A 17454-nucleotide genomic window follows, 5' to 3' on the forward strand; every position below is an offset into this window, starting at 1 on the left:
GTTTTGGTAATACACCTCATAAGAGAAAATAAAATATCATGGGATATGTAGAAAACATGTGCTTTAATTTCAATTGAAAATGAACAAATGCATTACAACAAAATATCTGTCTTTGAAGTCCAATGGTATTTAGCTATTTATTGAAATGACTTTTAAAACACTGAAAATTAAATGAATAAAATACAGCTTTTTTTAATAGTAACAGTTATTATTTTAAAGCACTGAAAATTATGTTATCCTTCAAGATATTATCATCATCACTCTCCTCCTGACTGTCTTTATTTCAAAAACGGTAGGAGATGCAGGTCTACTTGTCCTGCTCCTTCTTATTCAATTGTCTCCTGTGCCAAAACTCAACAACGACCCGCACAACAACAGTGAGAGCGCGCCAATATGTGGAGCTCTGTGCTCGCAAATCCCCGCAGGCTATCTCCCTTAGCCGGAACGCTGGCTAATTGTGAGCCGGTTCGGATGTGCCAGGAAGTGGGTCGCCACAAGGTCACAAAGTAAAGCGCAAATGTGGACTAATACGCTGCACCTCAACAAAGGTCAATGTATATAGAGTGCGTCATCTATTGGGAAAACGCCAGAATTGCGGGGAAAAAACGTTAACAAGGTTTATTAATATAATTTCATCAAGTTCTGCGGGCCGGATTAAAAAGCTTAACGGGCTGCATATGGCCCGCAGGCCATAGTTTGCCCATGCCTGGGTTAGACTGATCTTAGAGCATTTTAAAAGGTCATCACAATATCATGGGCTGAAGGGCATGGACGGGACTTCAGTGTTCTCTGTTCTATATAAGTGATCAGAACAGCAACAAAAAGGAGAATAAGGTTTACTGTCACTGATATAAGTCATGAAATATATTAGCAAAGGATTATCTAGGTGAATGTCAACCATTCAGTAAGGATCTGTGACTGAATAGTGTCCACTCTCTCGATATTAAAGTAAGGATCTGTGAATGAAGAGAGTCTACTATCCCAATATTTAAGTGAGGATCGGTGACTGACGAGTGTCTATATCCCGATATTAAAGTAAGGATCTGTAGCTGAATAGTGTCCACTCTCTTGATATTAAAGTGAGGATCTGTGACCGAAGAGAGTCTACTATCTCGATATTAAAGTGAGGATCTGTGACTGAAGAGTGTCCACTGTCACGAACATTAAAACGTGGAACTGTGGCTGAAGAGTTTCCACCATCCCGATATTAAAGTGAGGATCTGTGGCTGAAGAGAGTCTACTATCTCGATATTAAAGTGAGGATCTGTGGCTGACGAGTGTTCACTTTCTTGGACATTAAAACAAGGATCTGTGACTGAAGAGTGTCCACTATCTCAAAATTAAAGTGAGTATCTGTGGCTGAAGAGTGTCCACTATCTCGATATTAAAGTGAGGATCTGTGACTGAAGAGTGTCCACTATCTCGATATTAAAGTGAGGAACTGTGACTGTGTGACTGAAGAGTGTCCACTATCCTGAACATTCAGGTGACGATCCGTAGATGAAGAATATCCACCATCCCGATATTAAAGTGATGATCTGTGTAACGAACTGTAACTGTTTTAGAAACAAACCAGCAGCAATGGATTACACATGAAGTCTGGTTTTGATGTTAAAACCACTATCTTTATTAGTAACTACTTATCATGCAGTAGCTCACAAGATAAACAAAAGTTATCAGTGTTATGTGTATATGTGTGTAAGTATAACTCCCAACTACATCGAGCTTGGGGGAACGAGGCTTAGAGTTTTGAGATGGTAAAGCAGGAAAGAATGCTCAGTCATCCATGTAATTAATAACGGGAAAGACATATTTGTAATCCACATTGTACTGGAGAGAGAAGGTAAGTATTATGTATTCCACAGGTTCCACGCTGGAAATGAGTTAACAGTCGCCGTAGACCTTGTCTGTCATATTGTTCCAAATCCACATACGAATTATCACCAAAAGTGACCTGTCACAAGAATATCATCTTCGAATGGTTGACACACAACATACCCAGGCAAGGGTCCCACAGGATATCCCAAAAAATCCACTCCTATGGATTAAACAAAGTCACTGTCACATATTAAGTGGATAAATCTCCGGGTCCTGACAGGATATTCCCCAGGACCTTGAGGGAAGTTTGTGTAGAAATAGCAGGAGCTCTGACGGAGATCTTTAATATGTCATTAGAAACGGGGATTGTGCCGGAGGATTGGCGTATTGCTCATGTGGTTCCATTGTTTAAAAAGGGTTCTAGAAGGAAGCCTAGCAATTATAGACCTGTCAGTTTGACATCAGTGGTGGGTAAATTAATGGAAAGTAGTCTTAGAGATAGTATTTATAATTATCTGGATAGACGGGATCTGATTAGAAGTAGCCAGCATGGATTTGTGCGTGGAAGGTCATGTTTGACAAACCTTATTGAATTTTTTGAAGAAGTTACGAGGAATGTTGACGATGGTAAGGCAGTGGATGTAGTCTATATGGACTTCAGCAAAGCCTTTGACAAAGTTCCACATGGAAGGTTAGTTAAGAGGGTTCAGTCGTTAGGTATTAATGCTGGAGTAATAAAATGGATTCAACAGTGGCTAGATGGGAGATGCCAGAGAGTAGTGGTTGATAATTGTTTATCGGGATGGAGGCTGGTGACTAACGGGGTGCCTCAGGGATCTGTTTTGGGCCCAATGTTGTTTGTAATATACATAAATGATCTGGATGATGGGGTGGTAAATTGGATTAGTAAGTATGCCGATGATACTAAGGTAGGAGGTGTTGTGGATAATGAGGTGGATTTTCAAAGCTTGCAGGGAGATTTATGCCGGTTAGAAGAATGGGCTGAACGTTGGCAGATGGAGTTTAATGCTGAGAAGTGTGAGGTTCTACATTTTGGCAGGAATAATCCAAATAGAACATACAGAGTAAATGGTAGGGCATTGAGGAATGCAGAGGAACAGAGAGATCTAGGAATAACTGTGCATAGTTCCCTGAAAGTGGAGTCTCATGTAGATAGGGTGGTGAAGAGGGCTTTTGGAATGCTGGCCTTTATAAATCAAAGCACTGAGTACAGAAGTTGGGATGTAATGCTAAAGTTGTACAAGGCATTGGTAAGGCCAAATTTGGAATATTGTGTGCAGTTCTGGTCACCAAATTATAGGAAAGATATCAATAAATTAGAGAGAGTGCAGAGACGATTTACTAGGATGTTACCTGGGTTTCAGCAAATAAGTTACAGAGAAAGGTTGAACAAGTTAGGTCTCTATTCATTGGAGCGTAGAAGGTTGAGTGGGGATTTGATCGAGGTATTTAAAATTTTGAGAGGGATAGATAGAGTTGACGTGAACAGGCTGTTTCCATTGACAGTAGGGGAGATTCAAACTAGAGGACATGATTTGAGAGTTAGGGGGCAGAAGTTTAAGGGAAACACGAGGGGGTATTTCTTTACTCAGAGAGTGATAGCTGTGTGGAATGAGCTTCCTGTAGAAGTAGTAGAGGCCAGTTTAGTTGTGTCATTTAAGGTAAAATTGGATAGGTATATGGACAGGAAAGGAGTGGAGGGTAATGGGCTGAGTGTGGGTAGGTGGGACTAGGTGAGATTAAGGGTTCGGCACGGACTAGGAGGGCCAAGATGGCCTGTTTCCGTGCTGTGATTGTTATATGGTTATATTTGTTGTGCACTGTATGCCAATGATCATCCCACCCTTGTGGGCATAGGAGAGTTCCAAGCCCCAGCTGCGACAAGCTGAAGCTACCTGCTTTCTTTCTCTCTCTCTCTCTCTATATATATATATATATGACTTTAAGTTCGTAGCAGCCCTTGACTGACGTCACTGTCCTGTCTCACTCAGGCACTTAAAGCGATTGTTCACAGTAAACAAAACCTGCAGGTTCGTAACATCTGTGACTGAAGCGTGTCCACCATCCCGATATTAAAATGAGGATCTGTGACTGAAGTGTGTCCACTATCTCGTTATTAAAGTGAAGATCAGTGACTGAAGAGTGTCCACAGTCACGAACACTAAAACGAGGATCTGTGGCTGAAGAGTGTCCACTATCCTGAACATTACAATCAAACCAATGATGGTTGCTGCAAATCTGATGTAAGTTCAGGTTGGCCAGTGTCTGTGGCAAGAGAACTGGAGATTGTTTTTCTGGCTGGTGAAGGTGAAGTTGGCAAATTGGTTAAAGGCTCAGCACAACATCATAGGCTGAAAGGTCTGCACTGTGCTGTGGTATTCTCTGTTATATGTCTAGGTCCTATGTTCTATGGTCTATCAGCATCAGACTAGAGTAAAAGTTGGTTTCTTTGCCCTCCAATGAATAGGAATAACAGGTCAATACGGATGCTGTGGGCTGAATGGCCAATTTCTATGCATTATAAATCTTTGATTCTATGAACCTTGGGCTCATCTCCACTTTCATGCTTCTTATCCTAACCTTGACACCTCTATTGTTCCAATATCATCCAGGTTCAGTCATATAGTGCTGTAGTACAACATGTTGGTGAGGCCACACACACATTCAGTGCATTCAGTTTTGGTCATCCTGATAAAGAACAGATGTTATTAAGATGGAAAGAGTGCAGAAGAGATTTGCCAGGATTTGTCAGGACCAAAGGGACTGAGTATAGGGAGCAGCTGGGCAGAAATGTTGAGGTGTACAAAATCAGTATTAGTGTATACGGAGTCCCATTCTTTATCCCAGAGTTGAGAAATCAATAACTAAAGCATGTCAAGTCAAGTCAAGTCAAGTCCCTTTTATTGTCATTTCAACCATAACTGCTAGTACAGTACAAAGTGAAAATGAGACAATGCTTTTTTCAGGACCATGGTGTTACATGACAAAGTACAAAAACTAGACTGAACTACGAAAAAAACAACACAGAAAAAAAAACTACACTAGATTACAGACCTACCCAGGACTGCATAAAGTGCACAAAACAGTGCAGGCATTACAATAAATTATAAACAGGACAATAGGGCAGTAAGGTGTCAGTCCAGGCTCTGGGTATTGAGGAGTCTGATAGCTTTGGGGAAGAAACTGTTACATAGACTGGTCGTGAGAGCCCGAATGCTTCGGTGCCTTTTCCCAGATGGCAGGAGGGAGAAGAGTTTGTATGAGGGGTGCATGGGGTCCTTCATAATGCTGTTTGCTTTGCGGATGCAGCGTGTAGTGTAAATGTAGTGTAGTGTAGCAGGAAGAGAGACCCCGATGATCTTCTCAGCTGACCTCACTATCCACTGCAGAGTCTTGCGATCCAAGATGGTGCAATTTCGGAACCAGGCAGTGATGCAGCTGTTCAGGATGCTCTCAATACAACCCCTGTAGAATGTGATGAGGATGGAGGTGAGAGATGGACTTTCCTCAGCCTTCACAGAAAGTAGAGCCACTGCTGGCTTTCTTTGCTACGGAGCTGGTGTTGAGGGTCCAGGTGAGATGCTCCACCAGGTGAACACCAAGAAATTTGGTGCTCTTAACAATCTCTACTGAGGAGCCGTCGTACCAAACTGCAGGGGGTCCAGTGAGGGGGGCAGGCGGGTCTTGATGTGCCTCATGACGAGCCTCTCAAAACACTTCATTATGATGGATGTGAGTGCAACAGGATGATAGTCATTTAGACAGGAAATTGAAGACTTTGGCATGGGGACGTTGGTGGCGGCCTTGAAGCACATTGGAATGGTGGCGCTGCTCAGGGAGATGTTGAAGATGTCAGTGAGAGCATCTGCTAGCTGGTCTGCACATCCTCTGAGCACTCTACCAGGGATGTTATCTGGTCCAGCAGCCTTCTGTGAGTTGACCCTGCACAGGGTTCTTCTCACATTGGCTACGGTGAGACACAGCACCTGGTCATTTGTAGGAGGAGTGGACTTCCTCGTCGCCATGTCATTTTCTGCCTGAAAACAGGCGTAGAAGTTATTCAGCGCATCTGGGAGGGAGGCATCACCCGCACAGTCAGGTGATGTTGTCCATATAGGTTGAAGTTAAGAGGGGAGAGATTTAAAGGAGACCTGAGGGACTTGGCCTCCACAGCCATCTGTGGCAATGAATTCCACAGATTCTGCAACCTCTGGCCAAAGAAATTCCTGCTGATCTCTGTTCCAAAGAGACAAGCCTCTATTCTGAGTCTGTACCCTCTGGGCCTCCCACTATAGAAACAATCTCTCCACATCCATAGTATCTAGGCCTTTGAATAGTCAGTAAGTCAAAGAGAACCTCCCTCATTCTCCTAAACTCCAGGCCCAGAGATATCAAATGCTTCTCATAGCTTAGTCCTTCCCAAAATAATTCTTGTGAACCTCCTCTGGACCTTCTCTAATGCCAGCATATCCTTTCTTAGATAAGGGCCCCAAAACTGCTCACAATACTCCAAGTATGGTCTGCCCAGTACCTTCCAAAGGTGCACCACAAGGCTGTGTGCTTAGCCCATAGCTTTACTTACTTTGCAATTATGACTGTGTGGTTAAGCACAGCTCCAATGCCATTTTCAAGTTTGCTGACAACACCATCATCACTGGCCAAATCACTTTCAAGGACTCTTTGTCTCATGGTCTCAATAGTTGTTGTTTATATTATTATTATTATTATTATTATTATTATTATTATTATTATTATTATTATTATTATTATTATTATTATTATTATTATTATTATTATTATTATTATTATTATTTTTGCACAGTTTGATTTGTATTTGCACAGTTTGATGTCTTTTGCACAATGGTTGAACACCCACTTGGTGCAGTCTATCATTAATTCTATTATGGTTATTATTCTATTATAGATTTATTGCGTATTCCTGCAAGAAAATGTATCCAGGATGGCACTCTATGGTGACATATATGCTATTCCATTGATGAACTACTTCTTCTGTGGTGATAATTTCTTCATTTTTCTGTGTTGTGCTTTCATTTAAGTTTAGTGGTGTGTACTTCTTAGCAGAATCGCAGAGGGGTACTTGACTGAATTTAAAGAATTACGGAGGGCATAGATAGGGTCATCATCATCATTATGTGCCATGTCATATGATGTAGGGGATCATGATCTCATGACCATGATTGTTCATGCCAAATTTTTCTGCAGAAGTGGTTTCCCATTGCCTCTTTCTATGCAGCACCTTTACAAGACAGGTAACTGCAGCTTTTATCAATACTGTCTGCCTGGTGTCAGTGGTCGCATAACTAGGGCTTGAGATATGCACCAGCTGCTCCCATGGCTTCATGTGACCCTGATCAGGGAGTTATGCAGGTGCTACACCTTGCCCAAGGTTAACCTGCAGGCTAGCGGAGGGAAAGAGTCCCTTACGTCACTTTTGATAGAAATGTGTCTCCAATCCACCACCCAATAAATAGGATAGACAGTATTTCCCCACTGCAAAGAGTACAGACATCGCAGGTTTAGAGGGGATCTGAAGAAGCCTTTTTTTGATCCAGGGGTGTGGGATGAAATCTGAAATGCACTGCCTGAGTGAGTGGTGGCAGCAGAGACGCTCTCAAATGTTTATCTGTCTATATGTGTCTGGCAGAATAAGAATAAGAATAAACTTGAATAACATTTAAGAAATATGCAAAGCAACACACACAAAATACCGGAGGAACTTAGCAGATCAGGCAGCATCTGTGGAGAGGAATAAACTGTTGAGGTTTCAGGCCGAGACCCTTCATCAGGACTATCCGGATAAAATATATCAATTTCAAGTTTATTTTCATTCAATCATATACATGTATACAGCCAAACGAAACATCACACCTCTAGGGCTAAGGTGCAAAATGCAGTACACAAAATCACAGTCACGATCCAACACATACAGCCACAAAATCATATTAGCACAAGTCACTGAACGGCGTGGCCTGAAGACTGTCAGGTTGACACAAAGTGCGAGATGCATGTTGAGGTAAGGCAGTGGAAAGTAACTGACACTATTATAATAAAACAAACTGTTGTATAAACATGTGAAACAGCAGCAATAAAAAGGTGAAAAGTGACCAGTGCAGGATGAGAGTGTGTCTGTGAGTCGGAGTGGGAGGGGAGCAGCAGGGCATTCAGACAAGGTGTACGTATATGCTGGGCAGTAGCTGGCCATGAAGAAGTCTAACAGCCTGGGGGAAGAAGCTGTTGCCCAGCTGGACTGTACTGATTCCTATGCTGCGGTACCATCTGCCCGAGAAGAGGAGCTGAAAGAAATTGTGGAAAGGATGGGAAGGATCCTTGACAATGCTGGAGGCACTGCACACCCAGCACTTCTAACATCTGTCCTGAATAGGGCGGGAGAGGAGTTGCCCATCACAATTGCCAAGACAGAGAGAGATACGGGCCAGTTAAGTAGGATTACTGTGGGTGGTACTGATAGTTGGAATGGTGAAGATGAGCTGAAGGGCCTGTCTGTGTTCATTTCTTTAGTTTACTTTCATTGATTTACTTTCAATGGCTGAGACATCGTATGGCACTCACCTCCTTCAGTATGCTTTGGATCTCCTCCACATCGCCCTCGAAAGCTGCCTCCAGCATGCGGTACCTGCGTTTCTGTTCCTCCTGCCTGCGCCTTCGCTCCACCTCCTCCTTCTCTCGCTCCCTTGCTGCAGCCTCCTGCTCTCTCCGTACCAGGGCGATGAAAGCCTTATAGAAAGGGAAGCTGGTTTAACTTGAGTCCATAGCTGCTGTGTTAATGACGCAGCTCAGTCAGAGAAGCACAACAGTGCAGGATAGTCACAACAGGATGTACCATAAGACAGAGGGCATGAAATACCTTCTCCTTCATCCAGGGGATGGGTTCAAGTCTTACTCCAAAAAGCAGACTAGAGGTGAGGCAGTGTCACACTGTGACACTGGCAGGGGCAGGTCTGATGGAGGGTCATAGCGTGGGAGGGGCAGTACTGAGGGCAAGTCACATCGTGGGAGGGGTGGTACTGAGGGAGGGTCACACCGTGGAACAATGTTCCGTCTAAGAGGTGCACTTGCACACATCTTTTGCTACTAGCGTACAAAGGAATTTAAATTGCGCACAAAAGGTTGTCACCATCTACCTCATTGGCATCTCATGATCGTACACAATCACATTTCCTTTTCTGGTTTCTGATGCGGATGGTGTTGACAACGTGGGGTTTGCAATTATCTACTGATTTTAGAATTGGGTTATTTATGCTGTTTTTATTGAAGAAAGCACATGTTTATTCAGTAAGCACATGTTGTCACCGAGCAAAAAATTTCACAGCACAAGGCTTTTGCACACACTGGTCAATACAAATAAGAGGGAATGTTACTTTGGGAGGGCTGGTACTAAGGAAGGGTCACACTATTAGAGGAAAGTATTGAGAGAGCATTACTGTGGTGGTGTGGTACTAAGGGAGAGTCACACTGGAGGGGCAGCACTGTGAGAGGGGCGGTGGTACTGAGAAAGTCACACTGTAAGAGGGGGGATACTAGGGGGAGGCTGTAATCTTTAGAGCAGTTTCCTACACTTTTAGAGGCTGTACCATGAACCACTGATATGGGAAGGGGGACTGGAGGGGATAGTCAACAAGGCAGGATGCCAGAGGGATCTTGGGCTGGTGAAGTGGAGAGTGAGGGATGAGTCCGTTTGACATTGTTGTGCATTGTGTTCACACCTCTCTCTCGAGTTTCTCCATCTGTTCCTCGAACTCCTTCTTCTCCCTCAGCCGCCTTGCCCTCTCCTTACGTGCCAAATACTGCCGGAAAGCGCACTGGATGGTGATGGCTGACCTCGCTGAGGAAAGGCATGAAGAGATATTTCTTTAGCTAGAGGGTGATGAATCTGTGGAACTTATTGCTAAAGATAGCTGTACAGATCAAGTCATTGGGTGTATTTAAGGTGGAGGCTGAGAGTTTCTTGATTAGTAAGGGTGTCAAAGGGAGAAGGCATAAGAATGGAGTTGAGAGGCCATGATGGAAGGATGGAGCAGACTTGATGGGCCGAATAGCCTAATTCTGCTCCTATGTATTATTTCCACTCTCCGCAATTCCACTAATTTTTGTGTCAACTGAAAACTTAGTACTGCACCCATCTATGTCTTTGTCCAAGTTATTTATCCTTTATGAAGACACGTATTAGGTTCAGGAATGGAACTCAGCATGGTCTTCTGCTGCCGTAGTCTAAGGCTGTTTAGAGATGCTGTTCTACACACTACTATTGTAATGTGTGGTTACTTGAGTTACTGTTGCCTGCCAGGCAGTTTGAACCAGTCTGGCCATTCTCCTCTAATCTCACTCTTTAAATCTTTAAAGGACATTTTTGTCCACATAACAGCCATTCACTAGGTGTTTTTTTGTTTATTTTTTGCACTATTTTCTGTAAACTCTAAAGATTTTTGTGCATGAAACCCCCAGGAGATCAGCAGTTTAGGAGACACTCAAACCACTGCAATCTGACATCAAGAATTATTCTATGGTCAAAGAAACTTAGATCATATTTCTTCCCCATTCTGAAGTTTAGTCTGAACAACTGAACTTTTTGACCATGTCTACATGGTTGCTGTCTCACGATTGGCTGATTTGCATCAACGAGCAGGTGGACAGGTGTGCCTAATAACACAGGACTGCCTGTATACTGAAAATGATAGAGGCCCCTGCACTGATCTCTGAAGACATCCAACCAGAATAACACCCTTCAATAACTATCCTCTGCCTTCTCTGGGCAAGCAATTCTGAATCTAAACCATCAAGTCACCGTGGAATCCAATGCATTCTTTTATTCCTAATACATCGATCAGAAGGGAACTTGTCCAGTTCTGAATTACTTCATCCCATCATCTGATCCTGTGAGATCATGCACAGACACATTGTCCCTGTGACCATTCTCAACTATCCTTCAACACAGAAACAGACCCTCTGGCACTTCTTCTGGCCAGTTCATCAGTCAGAACAGGAAGAACATCTGGAACATCCTTCAGAATTGGTACTGGCTTATTATTGTCACATGTACCAAGTTACAGTGAAACGCTGGTCTTGTGTACTGTTGATACAGATCAAATCATTACACAGTGCTTTGAGATAGACCAGGGGTTCCCAGCCTAGGGCCCACAGACCCCTTGTTTATTGTTAGTGATCCAAGCATAAAAAAAAAAGGTTGCGAACCCCTGAGCTCAAGTAAGGTAAACAATAAAATATACAGGGCAAAGTGTAAAAGCCACCAAGAAAATACTGTGCAGGTAAATGAGAAGGTGGAAGATCAGAACGAGATCAATTGTGAGGCCAACAGTCTACCTTATTGTACAACAGTTTGATAGCAATGAGACAGAAATTAAAACCATAAGCAGTAGGCCATCGGCCCATCAAGTCTGCTCCGCCATTCAATCATGGGCTGACCCTATTCTTCCAGTCATCCCCACTCACCTGCCTTCTCCCTATACCCTTTGATGCCCTGGCTAATCAAGAACAAATTTGTTCTTGAGCCGAGTGGTTCAAACTTTCGGATTTTTGTATCGTGCCTGATGGGACAGGGGAGAAGACAGAATGTCTGGGGTGGATGGATTCTGATCCAATATTTCCCTCGATGAAGCCATCAAGCTGTGATCTCAGTATTGCTTCCCATGCTATGTGCCAGTGAGATTGGAAATAGAAAGAATATACCGTTTAACATGTGGCTAATGAGTTGGTGTAAGAGATAGGAATTCAGCGTTTTGGATCATTCCAGGGAGGTGGGATCTGCACAAAAGAAACAATTTACTCCTGAATTGTAGGGGGACTAATATCCTAGCACAAAGGTTTCTAGCACTGCAGATAGGAACCAGAGTGCCAGAACAGATAGTGGAGACAGATGATGTTAAGAACTTAGACAAAGTCAGGAATCAACTGATGTCCTGTGCTGCATTCTGTATCTTTCAATGTAAAAAGTATCGAAGGAAAGACAGATGAGTTCAGGGCATGGAATTATGATATTGTAGCCATTAGTGAGATTTAGTTGCAGGAGGGGCAGGACTGACAGCTCAATATTCCAAGCTTCTGTTGTTCTAGATGCAACAGAACAGGAAGGATTAAAGTAGAAGGGGAAGTGTTACAAGTCAGGAAAAATATCATGGAAAAGATAGGTCTGGTCAGTGGGTTAAGTTTCTAAATGAGTTAGGTAGAGCTCTTATAGATAGCAGGGTCAAAGGATATGGGGAGAGGGCAGGAACGGGGTACTGATTGTGTATGATCAGCCATGATCACAGTGGAAGGCGGTGCTGGCTAGAAGGGCCGAATGGCCTACTCTTGCACCTATTGTCTATTGTCTATTATTGTCTATAAATTGGCCAGTTTTGATGGTACCAGAAAGGATTTAGCAAGTGTGGATTCAAACAAGCTGTTTTCTGGAAAAGGTGTCCTTTGTAAGTGGGAAGCCTTCAAAAGTGAAATTTTGCAAGTACAAAGCTTTTATAAGCCTGTCAGAATAAAAGGTGAAGATAAAGATTGGTTTTCAAGCAATATTGAGGCCCTGGTTAGGAAAAGAAAAGGTGTATAACATGTATAGGCAACAGGGAGGAAATAAGATGCTTGAGGAGTATAAAAAGAGTAAGAAAATATTTAAGAAAGAAATCAGGAGGGTTAAAAGAAGACATGAGGTTGTTTTGGCAGTCAGGGTGAAGGATAGTCCTAAGAGCTTCTACAGGTATGTTAAGAGCAAAAGGATAGTAAGGGATAAAATTGGTCCTCATGAAGATCAGAGTGGTTGGCTATGTATGGAACAAAAAGAAATGGGAGAGATATTAAATAGGTTTTTTGCATCTGTATTTACTAAGGAAACTGGAATGGAGTCTATGGAAACAAGGCAAACAAGTAGGGAGGTCATGGAACTTATACAGATTAAAGAGGAGGAGGTGCTTGCTGTCTTGAGGCAAATCAGAGTAGATAAATCCCCAGGACCTGACAGGGTATTCACTCGGACCTTGAAGGAGACTAATGTTGAAATTGCAGGGGCCCTGGCAGAAATATTTAAAATATCAATATCCACGGGTCAGGTGCTGGAGGATTGGGGGATAGCTCATGTAGTTCCATTGTTTTAAAAAGGCTCAAAAAGTAAGCCGGGAAATTATAGGCCTGTAAATTTGACATCGGTAGTAGGTAAATTATTGGAAGGAATACTAAGAGATAGGATCTACAAGTATTTGGATAGACAGGGACTTATTAGAAAAAGTCAGTATGGCTTTGTGCATGGTAGGTCATGTTTAACTAATCTATTAGAGTTTTTCAACTAAGTTACAGGAAAGTGGATGAAGGGAAGGCAGTGGATGTTGTCTACATGGACTTCAGTAAGGCCTTTGACAAGGTCCCGCATGGGAGGTTAGTTAGGAAGATTCAGTCGCTAGGTATACGTGGAGAGGTAGTAAATTGGATTAGACATTGGCTCAATGGAAGAAGTCAGAGAGTGGTAGTGGAGGATTGCTACTCTGAGTGGAGGCCTGTGACTACTGGTGTGCCACAGGGATCAGTATTGGGTCCATTGTTATTTGTCATCTATATCAATGATCTGGATGATAATGTGGCAAATTGGATCAGCAAATTTGCTGATGATGCAAAGATTGGAGGTGTAGTGGACAGTGAGGAAGGTTTTCAAAGCTTGCAGAGGGATTTGGACCAGTTGGAGGAATGGGCTGAAAAATGGCAGATGGAGTTTAATGCAGACAAATGTGAGGTATTGCACTTTGGAAGGTCAAACCATGGTAGAACATACAAGGTAGAACACTGAGGAGTGCAGCAGAACAGAGGGATCTGGGAGTACAGATAAATAATTCCCTAAAAGTGGAGTCACAAGTAGATAGGGTCGTAAATAGAGTTTTTGGTACATTGACCTTTATAAATCAAAGTATTGAGTATAAGAGTTGGAATGTAATGGTGGGGTTGTACAAGACATTGGTGAGACCAAATTTAGAATATTGTGTGCAGTTTTGGTAAACTAATTACAGGAAGGATATTAATAAGGTTGAAAGAGTGCAGAGAAGGTTTACAAGGATGTTGCTGGGACTTGAGAAACTGAGTTACAGAGAAAGGTTGAATAGGTTAGAACTTTGTTCCATGGAGCATAGGAGAATGAGGGGTGATTTGATAGAGGTGTATAAAATTATGATGGGTACAGATAGAGTGAATGGAAGCAGGCTTTTTCCACTGAGGCCAGGGGAGAAGAAAACCAGAGGACATGGGCTAAGGGAGAAGGGGGAAGAGTTTAAAGGGAACATTGGTGGGGGGGCTTCTTCACACAGAGAAGGTGGGAGTGTGGAGTGAGTTGCCAGATGAAGTGGTGAATGCAGGCTCACTTTTGACATTTAAGAAAAACTTGGACAGGTATATGGATGAGAGGGGTTCGGAGGGATATGGCCCAGGTACAGGTCAGTGGAACTAGGCAGAGAAATGGTTCGGCACAGACAAGAAGGGCCAAAAGGCCTGTTTCTGTGCTGTAATGTTCTATGGTTCTATGGCACAACTTCGTGGACCAGAGAGCCTGTATTCAAAAATTTAGATGAAGGCATTGAGAATAACATCAGCAAGTTTGCTGATGATACTAAGCTGGGTGGCAGTGTGACATGTGATGAGGATGTTAGGAGAATTCAGGGTGACTTGGATAGGCTCGGTGAGTGGGCAGATACTTGGCAGATGACGTTTAATGTGAATAAGTGTGAGGTTATCCACTTTGGGAGTAAGAACAGGAAGGCAGATTATTATCTGAACGGTGTAGAGTAAGGTAAAGGAGAAATACAAAGAGATCTAGGAGTCCTTGTTCATCAGTCACTGAAGGTGAATGAGCAAGTGCAGCAGGCAGTGAAGAAGGCTAATGGAATGTTGGCCTTTATTACAAAGGGAATTGAGTACAAGAGCAAGGAAATCATTTTGCATTTGTACAGGGCCCTGGTGAGACCACACCTGGAGTATTGTGTACAGTTTTGGTTTCCAGGGTTAAGGAAGGACATCCTGGCTGTAGAGGAAGTGCAGCGTAGATTCACAAGGCTAATTCCTGGGATGTCTGGACTGTCTTACGCAGAGAGGTTAGAGAGACTGAGCTTGTACACGCTGGAATTAAGGAGATTGAGAGGGGATCTGCTTGAAACATATAAGATTATTAAGGGATTGGACAAGATAGAGGCAGGAAATATGTTCCAGATGCTGGGAGATTCCAGTACCAGAGGGCATGGTTTGAGAATAAGGGGTAGGTCATTTAGGACAGAGTTAAGGAAAAACTTCTTCTCCCAGAGAGTTGTGGGGGTCTGGAATGCACTGCCTCGGAAGGTAGTGGAGGCCAATTCTCCGGATGCTTTCAAGGAGGAGCTAGATAGGTATCTTATGGATAGGGGAATCAAGGGATATGGGGACAAGGCAGGAACTGGGTATTGATAGTAGATAATCAGTCATGATCTCAGAATGGCAGTGCAGGCTCAAAGGGCCGAATGGTCTACTTCTGCACCTATTGTCTATTGTCTATTGTATTGTGCTGTAGGTTTTCTATGTTTCTATGTTTTGTACTCCATCATGAAGTCCTCCCTTGGTTGCTGTGATACAATACAGAACAGTACAGCGCATAAAAAGGCCATTCAGCATTTAGCCCATAACATCTATACTGAGCATGATGCCAAATTAAACTAATCCCTTTGGCCTCTACATGATGCATAAGCCTCCTTTCACTGCATTTCCATATAGCTAACAAAAGCTTCATAAACGCCACTGCTGTATCTGCCTCCACACCACTCCACGCACTCGCCACTCTCTGTGAATAAAACCTTGCCCTGCGCATCTTCTCTAAACTTTCCACCTCTCACCTTAAACCTGTGCCTTCTAGTATTCAACAATGTTACCCTGGGAGAAGTTTTGAACTATCTGCCCTATTTAATTTTACACTTATTGGCCACTTTATTAGGTAACTCCTTTAATAAATAAAGTGACCGCTGAGTATATACTGATAGTCTTCTGCTGCTGTAGCCCATCCACTTCAAGGTTCAACATGTTGTGTACTCAGAGATGCTCTTCTACACACCACCGTTGTAATGCATGATTATTAGAGTTTCTGTTGTCTTCCTGTCAGCTTGAATCAGTCTGGCCATTCTCTTCCGACCTCTCTCATTAACAAGGCATTATCACCCACAGATCTGCCACTCACTGGATCTTTTCTGTTTCTTGCACCATTCCCTGTAAGCTCTAGAGACTGTTGTGTATGAATGAATATCCCAGGAGACAGGCAATTCATGAGATTCTGAAACCAAGCATAGAAACATAGAAAAACTTACAGGACAATACAGACCTTTCGGCCCACAAAGTTGTGCCAAACATGTCCCTACCTTAGAAATTACCTAGGGTTACCCATAGCCCTCTATTTTACTAAGCTCCATGTACCTATCTAAATGTCTCTTAAAGACCCTATCATATACGCCTCCAACACCATTGCTGGTAGCCCATTCCACGCACTCACTACTCTCTGAGTAAAAAACTTACCCCTGCATCTGGCACCAAGAATCACTCTACAGTCAAAATCACTGAATCACATTTCTGATGTTTGGGTTGAAGAACAACTGAACCTCTTGACCATGTCTGCACATGTCTGCATCAAGTTGATGCCACAGAATTGGCTGATGAGGTATTTGCATTAATGAGCAGGTGTACCTGATACAGTGGGCACTGATCGTATAAGCATAAATCAGGTCTCCCCTCAGCCTCTGGTGCTCCAGGGAAACAACCCAAGTTCAGCTAACCTCAGTGGTAGATTTAATGCCAATTTTAACGTTGAAAAATGAAGAAGTTGGAAGGATGGTACCTATCTTCCTGAGGTCACAGTAAAATGAACATCTAGCAGTTGAAAATGAACTCAGAGAAGCATAACAGCCCATCCCAAGTCCATACTAGCTTACATTACATTGTGTGATCTCAATGCTTTTTCCGCTGGCTATGGATATTACTTCCCATGGCATGCCTGTGCAAATCACTCTGATTGATTCCATCTCATCACTGAATCCCACTCCTCTCCCACATTCCTACTTGTAACCTTTCACCTCAGGTTTAAAATCTGTTCCCTGGAGCAGCCTATTTACTCAAGAACAAGCCAAACTGAGTCAACAGCAAGTCACCCACATCCACAGAGTACTTGTCAAAGAGACACACTGCAGAGAAACAGGCCCTCTGGCACATCACCTCCCATCTGTACTGTCATTACTAGTACTTACTAATTCTTACTCTGTAGTGTTTTATACTTTGCTGACTCAAGTCTGAATGTTGTGGAAGTCTCTTCCCCCAACACCCCCTCAGGCATTTGATCCACTATAGAAGTGAATTTCATGGGATCACAGATGTCGACAGCAGAGAAACAGGCTCGTTGTCCCAACTTGCCTACCTGGCTGACCCACATGCCTACATTTGCACATATTTATGAATAACTTATGTGAATTTAAGTCTATGCATTTAATATTTGTCATATCATGTACCGTGAGCTAATTTTCATGGCATTTATATCCTAGGCACAGATGCCCACAATTGCTCCAAACATTTCTGGTCCACGTAAGTTTC

The 17454-nt window shown here is 42.9% G+C and overlaps 1 protein-coding gene across 6 annotated transcripts in view; it reads right to left on the reverse strand.

The window, feature by feature from the left end:
* The window catches only part of LOC132395239 (IQ motif and ankyrin repeat domain-containing protein 1-like), a 180641-nt gene that overhangs the window by 111451 nt on the left and 51736 nt on the right, over window positions 1-17454 (reverse strand). For all 6 annotated transcript variants that reach the window (XM_059971553.1, XM_059971551.1, XM_059971552.1 and 3 more), the window contains exons 4-5: window positions 9585-9703; window positions 8431-8595 (exon numbers count right to left, since the gene is read on the reverse strand). In XM_059971553.1, the coding sequence (XP_059827536.1) occupies window positions 8431-8595; window positions 9585-9703 (284 nt within the window). The remainder of the gene's footprint in view (window positions 1-8430; window positions 8596-9584; window positions 9704-17454) is intronic.

The sequence above is a fragment of the Hypanus sabinus genome, chromosome 6 (assembly GCF_030144855.1).
Source record: "Hypanus sabinus isolate sHypSab1 chromosome 6, sHypSab1.hap1, whole genome shotgun sequence".
Lineage (NCBI taxonomy): Eukaryota > Metazoa > Chordata > Chondrichthyes > Myliobatiformes > Dasyatidae > Hypanus > Hypanus sabinus.